Raw genomic sequence first — 13,079 nt, forward strand, 5'->3', positions numbered from 1 at the left:
ACACACACACACACACACACACACACACACACACACACACACACACAAGAAATGAACACAGATTGGCTAAGCATTTCTATGTCCGCTTAAAAAGTTGATAATTTAGAAACAAAGCCAACCTCAGCAACCACATATGGTATTTAAGGCTATTGGAGAATATTTTAATATAAATCTTTTTATTCCCCAGCCTTCAGAACACTAAATTCTGGCTTGGAGGTCCCCCACAAATGAGGGAGGGGGGAAGAACATGGAGGAAAATTACCCTTTCAGTCTCTGAAATCTCCGTAATGTCAAGAGTAGGAGGTCACCGCTGAAGAAACCATTTCTGAGTCGGCAGGTTGGAGAATAGGCAGGTCTACTCATTTTCACAGGTATGCTTATAAAGCAGAGTCTGCTTCTAGAATTTTCACTGGAGAATGTTGGATGCCAGACAGCTTTGGTTTCTTTAAACAGATTTCACTCGCTACCATAAATTAAGTATTTCTTATTTTTCAGTTATCCAAGAGAGAAACTAGTACCCTTCCAGCATTTCAGGTTTCTCGGGTTTATGTTACTATTTTACTGGGTTAGAGATTTTAGAAAGCATTTAACTTTTTTGTTAGACTCACAGTCCGAATTCTAAGACCATCAAGTAAGATGGATTCGTTATACTATGTACCACTGAACAGCACTTCAGAAAAACAGGGGTTCCTGTATGCTTTATTTCATCCCTTCTTTGCACACAGCAGAAGTGTCCTAGAATCATAAAACCAAGGAGAACCCACATAAGAACACTGTCATTCAAAGTCATGGGGTGACATTTTTCCAAGTGTTGGAGTTTCCCCCTGTCTTTCATGACCTTTCTGCCTGCTCCTAGCCTTGCTACTTCATTCCTTCCAGCTGCCATCACTGTAGCTCTTTACCAGAGGCTCCCAGTCAGAGAACTGGAGCCAAGTCTTTGCCTCCTTGATCATATTATCCTACTTTCCAAGGCACGGCCTTATGCTCTCCTGGCTAAAGGACAGTTCCCATCCTGTTTCTAGCATGTCAGAGAATTTTTTCTTTTCCTCCCACCAAACACTAAGGAGCCCTCAGCAGTGTGGGTCATACCCTGAAAGTGACTAATAACTGGTTTAGGGAAGAAAGAACAGTGGCTAATAATTTTTTAACTGTTTGTACAAGTCATTTAGAGTGTGCTTAGTAAATATTGATTCACTTGAATGGGAGGGTAAAGAATAAGGGTTAACAGATTTGCAGTTCTCTCTGTACAGACTCAAGGCAGGTAGAAAGAGCCCAGAGTGCCTGCACACCGAGGATGTGCCTAACAAGTCGAGACCCCAAGAACAAAAGCCACCTCCCCTTTTCCACAACCTCTGTGGCCTTGCAAGTTACCAACTTCCCCGAGCTATAATTTTCTTTTCTGTAAACACCATCTACCTTACAGAAATTTTATGCGGATTAGGTTAGACAATGAGTGTGCAGAGCGTGGCCCACAGCAAACCTTCTCTTCTGCCCTTCCCATAAGTTGATGCTGATTGACCACTCTGCTTTGCTTGAAAGTCAGCAAACTAAAAGCAAAGCTGGGCTGTGTAGCTTCGTGCACATTGTTGGGACAGCAGACCTGGAGACCTGATGAAACCTAGGGGTCGAGGTCTTATTTCAGTGGTATGCGCCTCGCATGCACAGACTGTGAATGGTGAAGTTTTCCTTTTCCTTTTTTTTTTTTTTTTTTTGACACATTGCTGATACTAAGCATGGAGTTTGAAAGGGAAACACACAGGTGAAGGGAGTTTTGTCCAGTGAAATTTGACTGCTTTGAAAAACACTTTCTATGGCAACACGCTGTGGAGCAATATTTAGTTAACTAAATGAGCTCGGGTATTTTCTAGAGTAAATGTTTAAAATCATGGCGCCACTGTGGCTTTGATATACGCAAAGGAGATTGTGAAATTCCTTCTCAAAATCATTGACAATGTTTGTTCCCATACTGTCTTTTCAAAAATCTGTGGTATTCTAAAACCAATAGCCATGCCCTGGTAAGCAATGACAAATTTGTAAGCTCTGAAATTTATGTTTCACAAACTCAAAAACAGTGTTCTTCAGACTGGGTGCTTTCAAGGTCCTTTTTGAAAATGTTAATGTTTCGTGATTTTAGTGTTTACCGTACATTTTTTTTAAAACATTAGGCATCTGAGGCAGATTTTAATAATGTTATCCTTAGAGACAAAATGAAACAGAATGGTAAAAGCCCTTTATTGAGCAAAGTGTAATAGCACTCACTAGTGTACAAGTGGTATTTGCCTGTGCCTGCTTTTATGCCTGTGTGTGTGACATGGAACCCAGTGGTCTGTAGAGAGAAGCCGGGAGAGTTCAGTAAGTTTCCAAGTCTATGAATCTGTCAAGGTTAAACAGAGCTTTTGAAAATGTCAAGCCTCCTCCCTTTCCCCAAGTACACACCCACTATAGGCAAGCGTTCCATTCACAGTGACTTTTGTAATAGAAGGTTCAGCTTTGGGGGTGAAGGGTGATGAGGAAGCTTCAGAAAGACAAGAGAAGAATAGTGTTTCAATTAGTAATGGTGACCAGGGAAAAAACTGAGCACAGTAACATGGGCAAGAGCAGTTATTTCCAGATGTTTCAAAAGCTACGTCTCCAGGATGTACTCTAATTTTTACTGAATTTCTCAGTAGAGAAAATATCAAAAGAAAAAAAAGGAGGCATACATAAAAATCAACAGGATAATTTCTTAAGGGGATTAGCATGTCTTATGATGCAGCTTTTTGTAGAGTGACTTTTAAAGCTGGAGGGGGTCTTAATTGATCAAAATGTAATGTCAAGTATGTTATAATTGGTCAAAAAATAATGTCAGGTATGTTATATGTCTGTTACAGTTTGTACCTGTTTCCATATCTACAGCTCTGTGTGCTCATATGCATTGTTGTCTGAATGAGTGAGAGAGGATCCCGAGAATCCGCTTTTAAATTTTATGTTCTCTCACAAATAGTGGCCAGTTAGCTTTAAAGTCAAGACTCTGTGACGACACTTTTGTAAACAAAGAGTCAGAATGCAATATACACAACTGTCGTAGAAGGACCAGCTACTTCACATTTTCTTTTTAATACAAATAAGAGGAAATTATACACTCCTGCTATTAGATAATAATTTGATACCTGGATTTTCTGGGAAAAGTTTGAATTATAAACTGAGAAGGAGACCCTAGGTAAGTAGCCAATAAGCCAATAATTTGGGTCTCTAATCCTATCGCAGACATGAGATGTGAAACATTTTTTATAGAAATTATAGAATGATAATATTCAGGACTCTAACACCGTTTTGATGTTTCAAAAGCAAGTATTCTTTTTCAAGTTATACTCCCTCTCAGATACTTTTGAAGTTAAAAATACGATGCGTCTAACTCTTATAGAAATACTCCAAACACACACACACACACACACACACACACACATATACTGGCCCATCTATACTCTGCGTTGCTTCAATCTATCTAAACTTTGTTTGAAGCAAACCAGTGACTTTTAAATGTCAAGAAAATGCAAGCAATGGAAATAAATCAATTACAGTTACTACCATAACAAGCTGCTGCATTATATTTAGGTTAAAGAACCATGGGTTTACACCGATCTTCTCCATTTCAATTTCAGCACATGTACTTTGGGCATTTTTGCATTCACAAGCAGCACACATGGGCAGTTTGCTCTGATATTTGGAGCCGATTCCCTACAGATGTGTTCTTTGAATGTCCAAAGCAGAAAGGATTTGATTGTTGTATTGTATGTTATCTTTTCTTGATCTTACCACTCTGGCCTGTGTAGGCATTCCATAGAGCCTGAGAAGAGAGTACAGACAGCTGACTGGAGGAAGAAGACAAAAATTCCCATTGTTTAGATTTCTGTCAGAGGATATAAGAATAGTTAATTTCTTTTATCTCTGGGGCTTTCATTATCATTTAAATTTCATTTTACATTAATTGATCAGGGATTAGTAAAGCCATTATGCAGAAATTAGAATAAGACAAGCCAGATGGAATGAATAATTCATAAAGTCCAATTACGTTTTATTTCTGGTGTACTTTCAAACTTGCCTCTGACTTCTGTGCTATTTCGGTGTGACAATATTCACTGGAAATCAAGTGTGCCATTTTAATTTATTATATCCCTCTGGAGTGGAAGCATTTGTATGCAGTTGGAGAATGTTGAGTGTTTCCCCTCAGAACATCAACTTTAGGGGTCTTGAAAATCCTTAGTGATTTAGAAAGGATGTCATATTCTCTGTGTAACCTCATAGGTTCTGGAATGAGCGGCATCCCTCCACTTTGGTTCGGCTGAACTAACCCTGTGTAGGAAGACTAGGGTCTCGAATGGAGAGATTCCCACTTTTCTGTAAGAGCTGAGACACCCACACACCCACATACCCACCCCCCCTTTAAAGGTATTTGTCCCCTTTCCTCTCTGCAAAGAAAGCGTTAAAATGAGAATTTGGCCTGCAGTTGGGGCGGGAGCAGCCGCCGCTGCTGCAGCGACAATAGAGGACCACGAGGTGGCAGACGCTGCCTTCGGTGCAGAGCTAGGGTCGCCAGGGACAGCCCGGGCTCCGGAGCATCCCGGAGGGTCCAAGCCCCTCAGCCCTCCGCTGGGCTCGGGCTCCCAGCGACTCGCACAGCTTGGCCCGGCAAGAATTCCGAGCTAATGGCAGTCGCGTCCACCTGTCTGGAATGTCGCTTACAACTGTGTCTGAAGCCGCCTCAGCTCCGCGGGTCCCGGCCCCGGATCATTCAAGAGTGCCCCCCACCCCCCCACACCCCGGGATTTATTTATGCCACTGGACAGTTGTAGTCACATTAAAGCCCCGGTTCACCTTCTCGGGGACTTTCATCTCGGGAAGTTTTATGACACTTGGTGAATGTGCAAAGTTTTTAATTAGGCTGCCTAGACTGCCCGAGGCGGCGGCAGCGCCGCTCTGTCTTCACGGTCTCTCTGCTTTACAGCACAACAAGCCGCTCTACTCCTTTGAAGACAATGCGGACTATGTATACGATGTCACGTGGTCCCCTGTGCATCCCGCGCTCTTTGCCTGCGTGGACGGGATGGGGCGCTTGGACCTCTGGAACCTCAACAGTGACACCGAGGTGAGCGGCAGGCTCCCGGGCCCAGGACTGGGAGGGGGCGCCCGGGCCTCTCAATAGTCTGGTTCTTCCTGCAAACCGGCCTTTTGTGGACAGACCCTCTGACTGCCTCTGGGCTGCGCCCATCGCCCCCCACTACACCCTACCCCCCAGTTCTTGACCGGGAGGGGGGGGACCAAAACTCCATGCTACTCCATCTGTCAACTGTGGCAGATCGTAGACAAGTACAGACACTGCCTCACACACACCGTCCCCCCACCCCCCAAGAGTACAAGGTGTATTCACACCTTTCCTTAAAGGAAAGGACACCCAATGTTGAAATAACTTTATTGGCAGACCCTTGGAAAAGTAAGCTTCTGTGGGTACTGTTTCTAGGTTGGATTATTGAAACGGGGTTACTCTGTCAATGTTGGCTTTTTGTACAGTTTCTGTTTTGAACCCATAAAAGATGATTCTCTTCACTGCTCTCTGTTCAGATCTACCATTCGTTTAATTTTTACTAGGGAACTATTTCTCGTCTACAGTATTGAACTCAAAGGCAGTAGTGTCTAAGTTCGAGCAGGTATACAAAACTCCGTTTTTAAAGTGGGATTTTTAGCATGTCACACTTAAAGTCACAACCTAGCCAAAAAAATAGTTGATAATGAAATGATTATTTTTAAAGTTTATGTCATCTGCTTTGTTCTTTTTTTCCAATCCCTCAAAATGATTGAGGGTCTATTTCACAGCCTTGGGATTGCTGTTGTTATTGCTTGGGGAACATGAATATAATGGGTCCTAAAATGGCCTCTGCATCATTTCTTGTTTTTTTGTTTGTTTGTTTGTTTGTTTTGTTTGTTTTTTGTTTGATTTGTTTTGTTCAGGGAGCCCGCCATAAACACAAATAACCCAGGGAAAAAGTACATGATACAAGGTATATGTCAAATGAAACAAGTCTTTTGATGTGCTTGGAGCAGGAAGCTGCTCAGCCTTTTTAATTAAGATCCTACAGCTGACGGACATGAAGGAGGCACACAGGGGTTTTTCTGTGGGAGGAGATAGGGAAATTTCCTTCAGGTGGTGTTGTATCCGGGTACCTTTAATAGCACAGCTATTAGTAACTATTACCAAACAGTTACCTTTTAAAAGCATTTCCACTGCGGCTTATTTTTCCTTTCGCCTCCAAGAGCTATGTGACAAGGAAGTTATGTATTGAAGTATCTTTAAAAATAATCAAAAGGCATGGGTGAGATGCTGTCCGTCATTTGGGATGTTGAAATGTTTATAACATCATTGCTTTTAATAGTAAGACGCTATTACCTTACGTTGTAATGGTTTCCCAAAGTCTTTCATCACTGTTGATTAAAATCATATTGCTTCTATTTGCTAGAAGAAACTCACTCAAAGCAAGCAAAAAATAAACGCTTTCCAGATTGACTCGGGAGTTAGCTGTATCAGAAAGCACTCTGAGCTGAGGTGATGTTTGCATGACACCCCAGCCCCAGTGCATAAGAAAGGGTGGCCTGCACCTCCTTAAGAGCTCCCATCTAACTCTGTTGGTTGGTTTTTTTTGTGTGTGTTTTGTTTTGTTTCGAGAAAAAGAAAGTGATGTCTTGACACTGCCCTCCCTTTCCGTAGGTATCAAAGAAACACAGAAGGGTTTTACAGTTAACATTTAAAAACTCCCAATTGGTCGGTCGTGCATACAGTTGAGTTTTATGATAAACACGGGTCTGCTTTCACAGTAATAGCGAAAATACACCACGCCTGACTCAGATCCAGTACCTCACACTTTTAAAGCCCAGCTGTCGTCTGTCATTTTCATCTTCAGACAAGTCCGGTAATATTTTTCAGGTATAAGTCAGATTAGAAAATAGATATGTTTTTTTTTTTTGGGGGGGGGGGCTGAGGGAGCCTAAATGTCCAGTCTATTTTATCATTCCTTCAAATTATTATATTGTTAAACCAAGTTGTCCCTGCTGCTGCTGTGCAAAAATGGCTCCTATTTACCCTTGATACAACCAACTCTTACTGCTTAGTAATTTATGCTATATACATCTTATATTTGCAATTAAAATGACTATGCCATAAAAACATGAGAATACTTATGAAATCAAAGTTGAAAGCAAGATACATACATAGAACATGCAGATTATGATAATACAGACTCATTCACATTTGAACTTCAAATACCACTTAAATTAACACAGCTATATATTGTTCCCTTGTGTACTTGTTAATTTTTAGCATATACTATAGGCTGCAATAGTGTATTTTATTTTTTTTATATTTTATGACAGCTATGAAAAGAAAGCATTTTGGATATTTTTAAAACTGACTTCAGACTGCTGTGTTACATTTCAAGTAAACTAATTTCTTTAGTAGCCAGCGGGCATTGTTTTAACCATATGAGAAGGTCAGGTTTTTTTGTTTGTTTGTTTGTTTGTTTGTTTTTGAGTAATTAATTTTTTAGCTATTCCATGTGGAGATTAAACATTTCACTCAGCTTTTAGATTATTCAAGGTCAAATCTGATATTGAACATGGAAAATCCTGTATGATGCTTCTAAGTCACAGTATCAGAAATGAACTCTGAAGGTTCTACCGCTGAATCATGAATTTTTTTTCAGGCCAGCACAACAACAATAAAGTATATTGACAGAATTATAGTGTATCTAAATTCACATTGTTTTTATTCTTTGCAAGGTTTGGTTAAAAATTCAGACTCTAGCTTGCACAGCAGGTACCTTTATTGTAGAAATTGGGTATTTAAAAAAAATGAGCTGGGGATTTTCATTTTACATTTTTGTTCAGAATTGACATGCAATGACTTAAGCAGGTGAAAAGAATTCTTATTGATCTCAAGATGAAGTTTAAACATAGATTCTTACATAGGATGGAGTTTTTATTGCCATTTTAAAGATAGGTATTGGCTCAATAGTTTCATATAAACAGATGGTTTCAATCCTGTGAGTAGCTGAATGCCGGGTGTGGGGGGGTGCTAAGTCACAGATATGTCATGTCGCCGTGTTGCTGAGACACGCTTACTGAGCACAGGACTCACACGGCGGCAGGAGATGCTCCCGGTGGCCCACTTTCCATCACCTTCTCCTCTTTCTTTTAACATGTTCCCTCTTCTTAGAGAGGTGCTGGCATTTCCTACCCTACCCAACTTCCTCACGGAAGGGCTCAGGAGCTCCAGACAATTACAAACTTCCAATCTTGAAGACAATAATATGCGCACCGACTGAAGATGGGTCGCTCACTCAGAAATCTTTCCTCCGCGCATTGCTTTTCTTTTCTTTTTTTAATAAATACATAAATAGACTGCGGGTTCTAGCTCAGGGCTGTGATAGTGAGTATTGGCCCAATGACCAACATTTTTCTGGATTTCCAGTGTTTATTACAGGAGTCATACACATAGATAGCTGTACTTTAGCAGAATGTTACTGTGTGGACAGCAAGAATAGATCTCGGTATTGCCACCGGGAGAAAGAACAGACCAAAGAGGAGGCTTTATGATTCTTCAGGCGTATTATTATTATTATTATTTTTTTAACCTGTTCACTTTTCTTCTGACCATCCACTCCCTCCTGACGTTGATGACTGCGCTACGAACCGGTCCGTGTGCGCTTCCATTTTCACGAAAACTCACGTTATTTGGGGGATTGACTGGTCTTCTACCATGCCCTTGTCTTTTACAGGTCCTGGTAAAAACAAACGTCTCCTCCCCCCCCCCCCCCCACGACCCATCCCAAATTATCTGATGGTCAAGCGTTGCATTTAGCGGTCACGCTTCCATGCTGGGCGGGCACTTGACAAAATCGAGAGGAGATGTTCCTGTCACTGGCGGGGCGGCGGCTGTGGGGAAAGTATGTTCCTGTTCCCAGTGTTTGTTAACGTCTCTCCTTCCTACCCCTTAAGTCGGTGGAGCGTATGATTCCAGGACAATGAGTACCGTTCACCCTTCCTGGGCAGACGGACGTGGCTCCTGGGGTAAAACACATCCCTGCACACTGGCACGTTGAAATTCATACTCCTTGTTGTGTCATACCCCCTTTGGCAGGTGCCAACAGCAACCGTGGCCGTGGAGGGTGCGTCTGCCCTAAACCGCGTTCGCTGGGCACAAGGTGGCAAGGAGGTTGCAGTCGGGGACTCGGAAGGCCGCATTTGGATCTACGACGTTGGGGAGGTACGTGTTTGGAGGGTTTGTTTTGTTTTGTTTTGTTTTGTTTTGTTTTGTTTTGTTTTGTTTTGTTTTGTTTTGTTTTGTTTGGGGCGAGAGAGGAGCTTGGCTTGTGCTCGCTCTTCATATAGACCTACTGAAATCATCAGCAAGGCTTTCTGAGCCACAAGAACTCTCTGGATGGCGTTTGCAAGTTTCCACTGACCTCAGTGGGAGTTTGAAGGCGCCTCCTTGGGGCCTAATTTGGCCCGCAGCTCCACCCGCAGGATGCTTTAGTTAATGATCCGGACTCCTCCTATTCGTGGTGTAGAAACCCCTGCTTATCAAGCTGTACGACAAGGTGTACTTTCATGAGACTAAAGCTCACCAAATTCATCACGTTAAGACTGAAGTAGGGATTTACCATTTACTCTGAGAAAGTCAGGTTGCAGTTGGGTGTGCTGAATGAAAATCATTCTATTTAAGTACAGTGCCACCAATGAAGAAGGCTGAGAGAAATCAAATTTTATGTCAATCATGGCATGTATCAGTGTGAAAATAATATATCTTTTACTCCAGAAAAATTTTGAACTTGTGTCCTTTTTTTACTTTTCCATTGCTGATCAATTTTTTAAATCTTTTACTTCTAAAAAAATGTTAATAAAAAAAATACCCTTCATTTCTGGTAAGGTTAAGTTTTGTGTTTGTTTTGGTTTGGGGTTTTTGTTGTTGTTGTTGTTGTTTTTCTATTTTTTTTTTGTTTGGTTTTGGTTTGGTTTTTTTGTTTTGTTTTGTTTTTTTGGAGGGTAGGTTCTTCCTTAAAAACAAACAAAATACAGGGGGGAAAAAACCCACTAAGAGTATTGTGTAAAGTTGCTTGGGCAAAACTTGAATCTAACATTTGCATTCTGGAGAGAAGACAGAGCACATTTGTATGCACAACGTTCAGGACCTGGGAGGTGCTCTGGGACTACCTGGTGGTCTAACTTAGCTAATGGCTGAGGAGTCGTCACAGTTCCACCCACCAGCATCCTGAGACTTTGACAACCCCAGATGGTCTGTTCAGCGGTGGAACTTTTGATGGCACATTACATAATGTGGTGTTCTGCAGCTGATTGCGTTGAAACCAGCCAAATGATGTTTTCGGATTTCAGCTGGGCATAGAAACTGAATAACTTTAGGAATAGGGGTTTCTACCCTAGCATGCAAAATGCTAAATAAAACAGGCCTATCTCGGTTGTCCTGTATTGAGACTCTCTTCTGCTCTGTTATTCCTGATGCCACAAGTTAAGACATGCAAGGTGGCAGCAACTGTCAACACTGGCCCGTATGATGAAGATCCAGATGGCCAGGTGCCCCACAGTTGGAAGCCTTTGGAAGAGGTTGACATTTGAGTCAGAAATATTTATCACCCATGGTTTTGTAGCCATATTTTCTGTGATGAGGATTCTTTATATTTGGTGTACTTCTTCGTGGTCTTTACCCAAATAAAACTAAGCAACAAACAATAGTCATTACTTAACTCTTTCCTAAAACATAGAGAGAGAGAGCAAAGGACAATTAAAACAAACAAGTTTTCCATTTCTCTGTCCTACTTGTGGGTGTGTGTGTTTTCTTTCTTTACTTTCTTGATAACAACTATTATTTGAGGAGAAAAATAAAGGTGGAAAGCTGTCCAGAAACAGCAGGAGATAGATGAAATATTAAACTTTTCTCTATCTCCCTCAAAAGCACGATGCCCTTTAACTCTTTCTAAGTAGTGCACACTAGTTGTTTTATTCTTCTGTTATAGCTAACGTAATAATCTGGCTTATCCTTATAAAGGCCTCCTGAAGGACCTCTGTGCTTATTGAAATATTACATAGCCATATAGACACATCTCTGATAAGAAAAAAAAATAAACAGAATAACATGGATATAATTTTCTGCAATAAGGTACATTGATAGCTTATGCCCAAAATGACTGGAATATGACTCTGTCTGAGGAATATGTGTGATTTTACAAAAGTTGCTTGGGCTGATATTGGCTGTTCAACCTCTTCGTGGGGCACTATCATCTTCTCTGAATTGTGAAGTGTTGTTATGCTCATATGCCTACTATCATCACACAGGTCAGGCTGGTTTTCATTTTTGTATTATTGCCCTTGCTTTTCTAAGTGATATTACAGACTACAGAAATGTCTGCAGCTATAGGCCAGTCTCGCCTATTGTCTGGAGTCTAGACAGGCTATAGAAAAATCTCTGTGACATATAATAGGCCAAACAATTTGTAGGGTTGTTTATCCTTACAAATTCAGTACCAGGAGAGGAAAGGGGAATATACCATTTTATTGAGCGTAGGTAATGTTACAATCTTTCAGCCCTTCTCTGAATGAGTGAAAAACAGGCTAGGCTTCAACACTTGAACAATTCTTCCTGTATTGTTTGATCATACACAAAGCAGTGGCTAGCTCAGTCTTAACCATGTGATTTAGACTAACAATCATTTTTTCCTAAGTGTTTCTGTAAGATATCTTATATATATATATATATATATATATATATGTTTTGGGTTTTTTTTTCTTTTTTGAGATGAAGAGAGTCACTTCTGTTTCCCCTTGCTGACTCTGTGGCTTTCTTTAAACCTCTGAAGACCACAGGTGTCAAGACACCAAGTACTAATGGGAAAGTTGGAGTTGCACAGTTGAAGCTCGCTTCTTAGAGATGGTAGATATATCCTGGGCAACTGATACCGTTACTGTGGTTACTCTTATGTCCTCACCAGCCTGGGACAGACAGAGCATCACTGTACTTGGAAAGAAGGGATATGCTCTAAACAGTGCCTTCCCAGACTTCTAACTCGCCTCCACTTCAGAAAGCCATCTGGGGTGCTTTCAAGACAAGCTGGCCCTCTGCGAATTAGAGGTCAACTCTAAGGCTGGTACATGGCTGATGAGAGGAAGAGAGTCTGAGCAGGAAGCAATTTAAATAGAAAAAATATAGAGGGAGAAGAAAAATATATGGCACTGAGAACCAAATTGTCAATAGGCTGTGCTACCATGATCAGCATTCAAAATGAGTCCTCTGGTCCTCATTAAAGTTGAATTCCTCACCAGGGTCACGCTGGCCTTTGGAAAGCCTTGATAGAAAAAGATAAAACACTTCTAGATACCAGTCTGTGTAAAAATGTAAATGGTAGTTTCCAGAACCCTCAATGCTGATCTCCTTGCCTTGGGACCTCAGTAAACTGAAGAGACGTCTGTCTGTGAGAAGCCCTCTCACGTCCATTTTCCATTGTTATTTGCCTGAAACCTCTCTGGGGCTGGAGGGAGAGGGCAGCTGCTCTATTTAGCCAAGATCTTATTCTACACGTGAAGCCGGCAGCACTGGTATGGGACTGGTCCAGTTTTACAGGGCCCGCTATGCCTCGGCGTTCTGAGCTGAGTTGAACATTGTATTGTCATTGTCTTGCAGCTGGCAAACAGTTGTCAGCATGAGGCTCCATATTTTAATTTTTAGCGGGCCCCGCATGTCGTTTAGCCTGTTCTGTTCCCAAGAAAACTGACCATAAGACAAATAAGAAATGATATATTTTGGCTCTGACCTCGATCATTGGAACAACAACAAAAAAAAGAGGAATCTCTAGAAATGTGATTAAAAGAGTGCATGCAATATAATCGATTACCTGTTTCTTAAATTATAAGATTCTAGGTCCTAAGCCTCACAGTGCACGTAAGGGTAGTGCTTGAGCCAAGTTAGGGTTCTAGAACACCTACCATGCCTCATTTCCATGCTATCGTAATTTCAATTTAAGGCATAATTTTTTTTTTTGAAA

The 13,079-nt window shown here is 41.2% G+C and overlaps 1 protein-coding gene across 1 annotated transcript in view; it reads left to right on the forward strand.

Moving 5' to 3' along the window:
- Dync1i1 (dynein cytoplasmic 1 intermediate chain 1) overlaps positions 1–13,079 on the forward strand; it is a 215,085-nt gene that overhangs the window by 187,440 nt on the left and 14,566 nt on the right. The window contains exons 11-12 of the mRNA XM_055612917.1: positions 4,985–5,125; positions 9,167–9,292. Of these exons, the coding sequence (XP_055468892.1) occupies positions 4,985–5,125; positions 9,167–9,292 (267 nt within the window). The remainder of the gene's footprint in view (positions 1–4,984; positions 5,126–9,166; positions 9,293–13,079) is intronic.

This window comes from Psammomys obesus, unplaced genomic scaffold (genome assembly GCF_907164565.1).
Source record: "Psammomys obesus unplaced genomic scaffold, mPsaObe1.curated_primary_1811, whole genome shotgun sequence".
Taxonomy (NCBI): domain Eukaryota; kingdom Metazoa; phylum Chordata; class Mammalia; order Rodentia; family Muridae; genus Psammomys; species Psammomys obesus.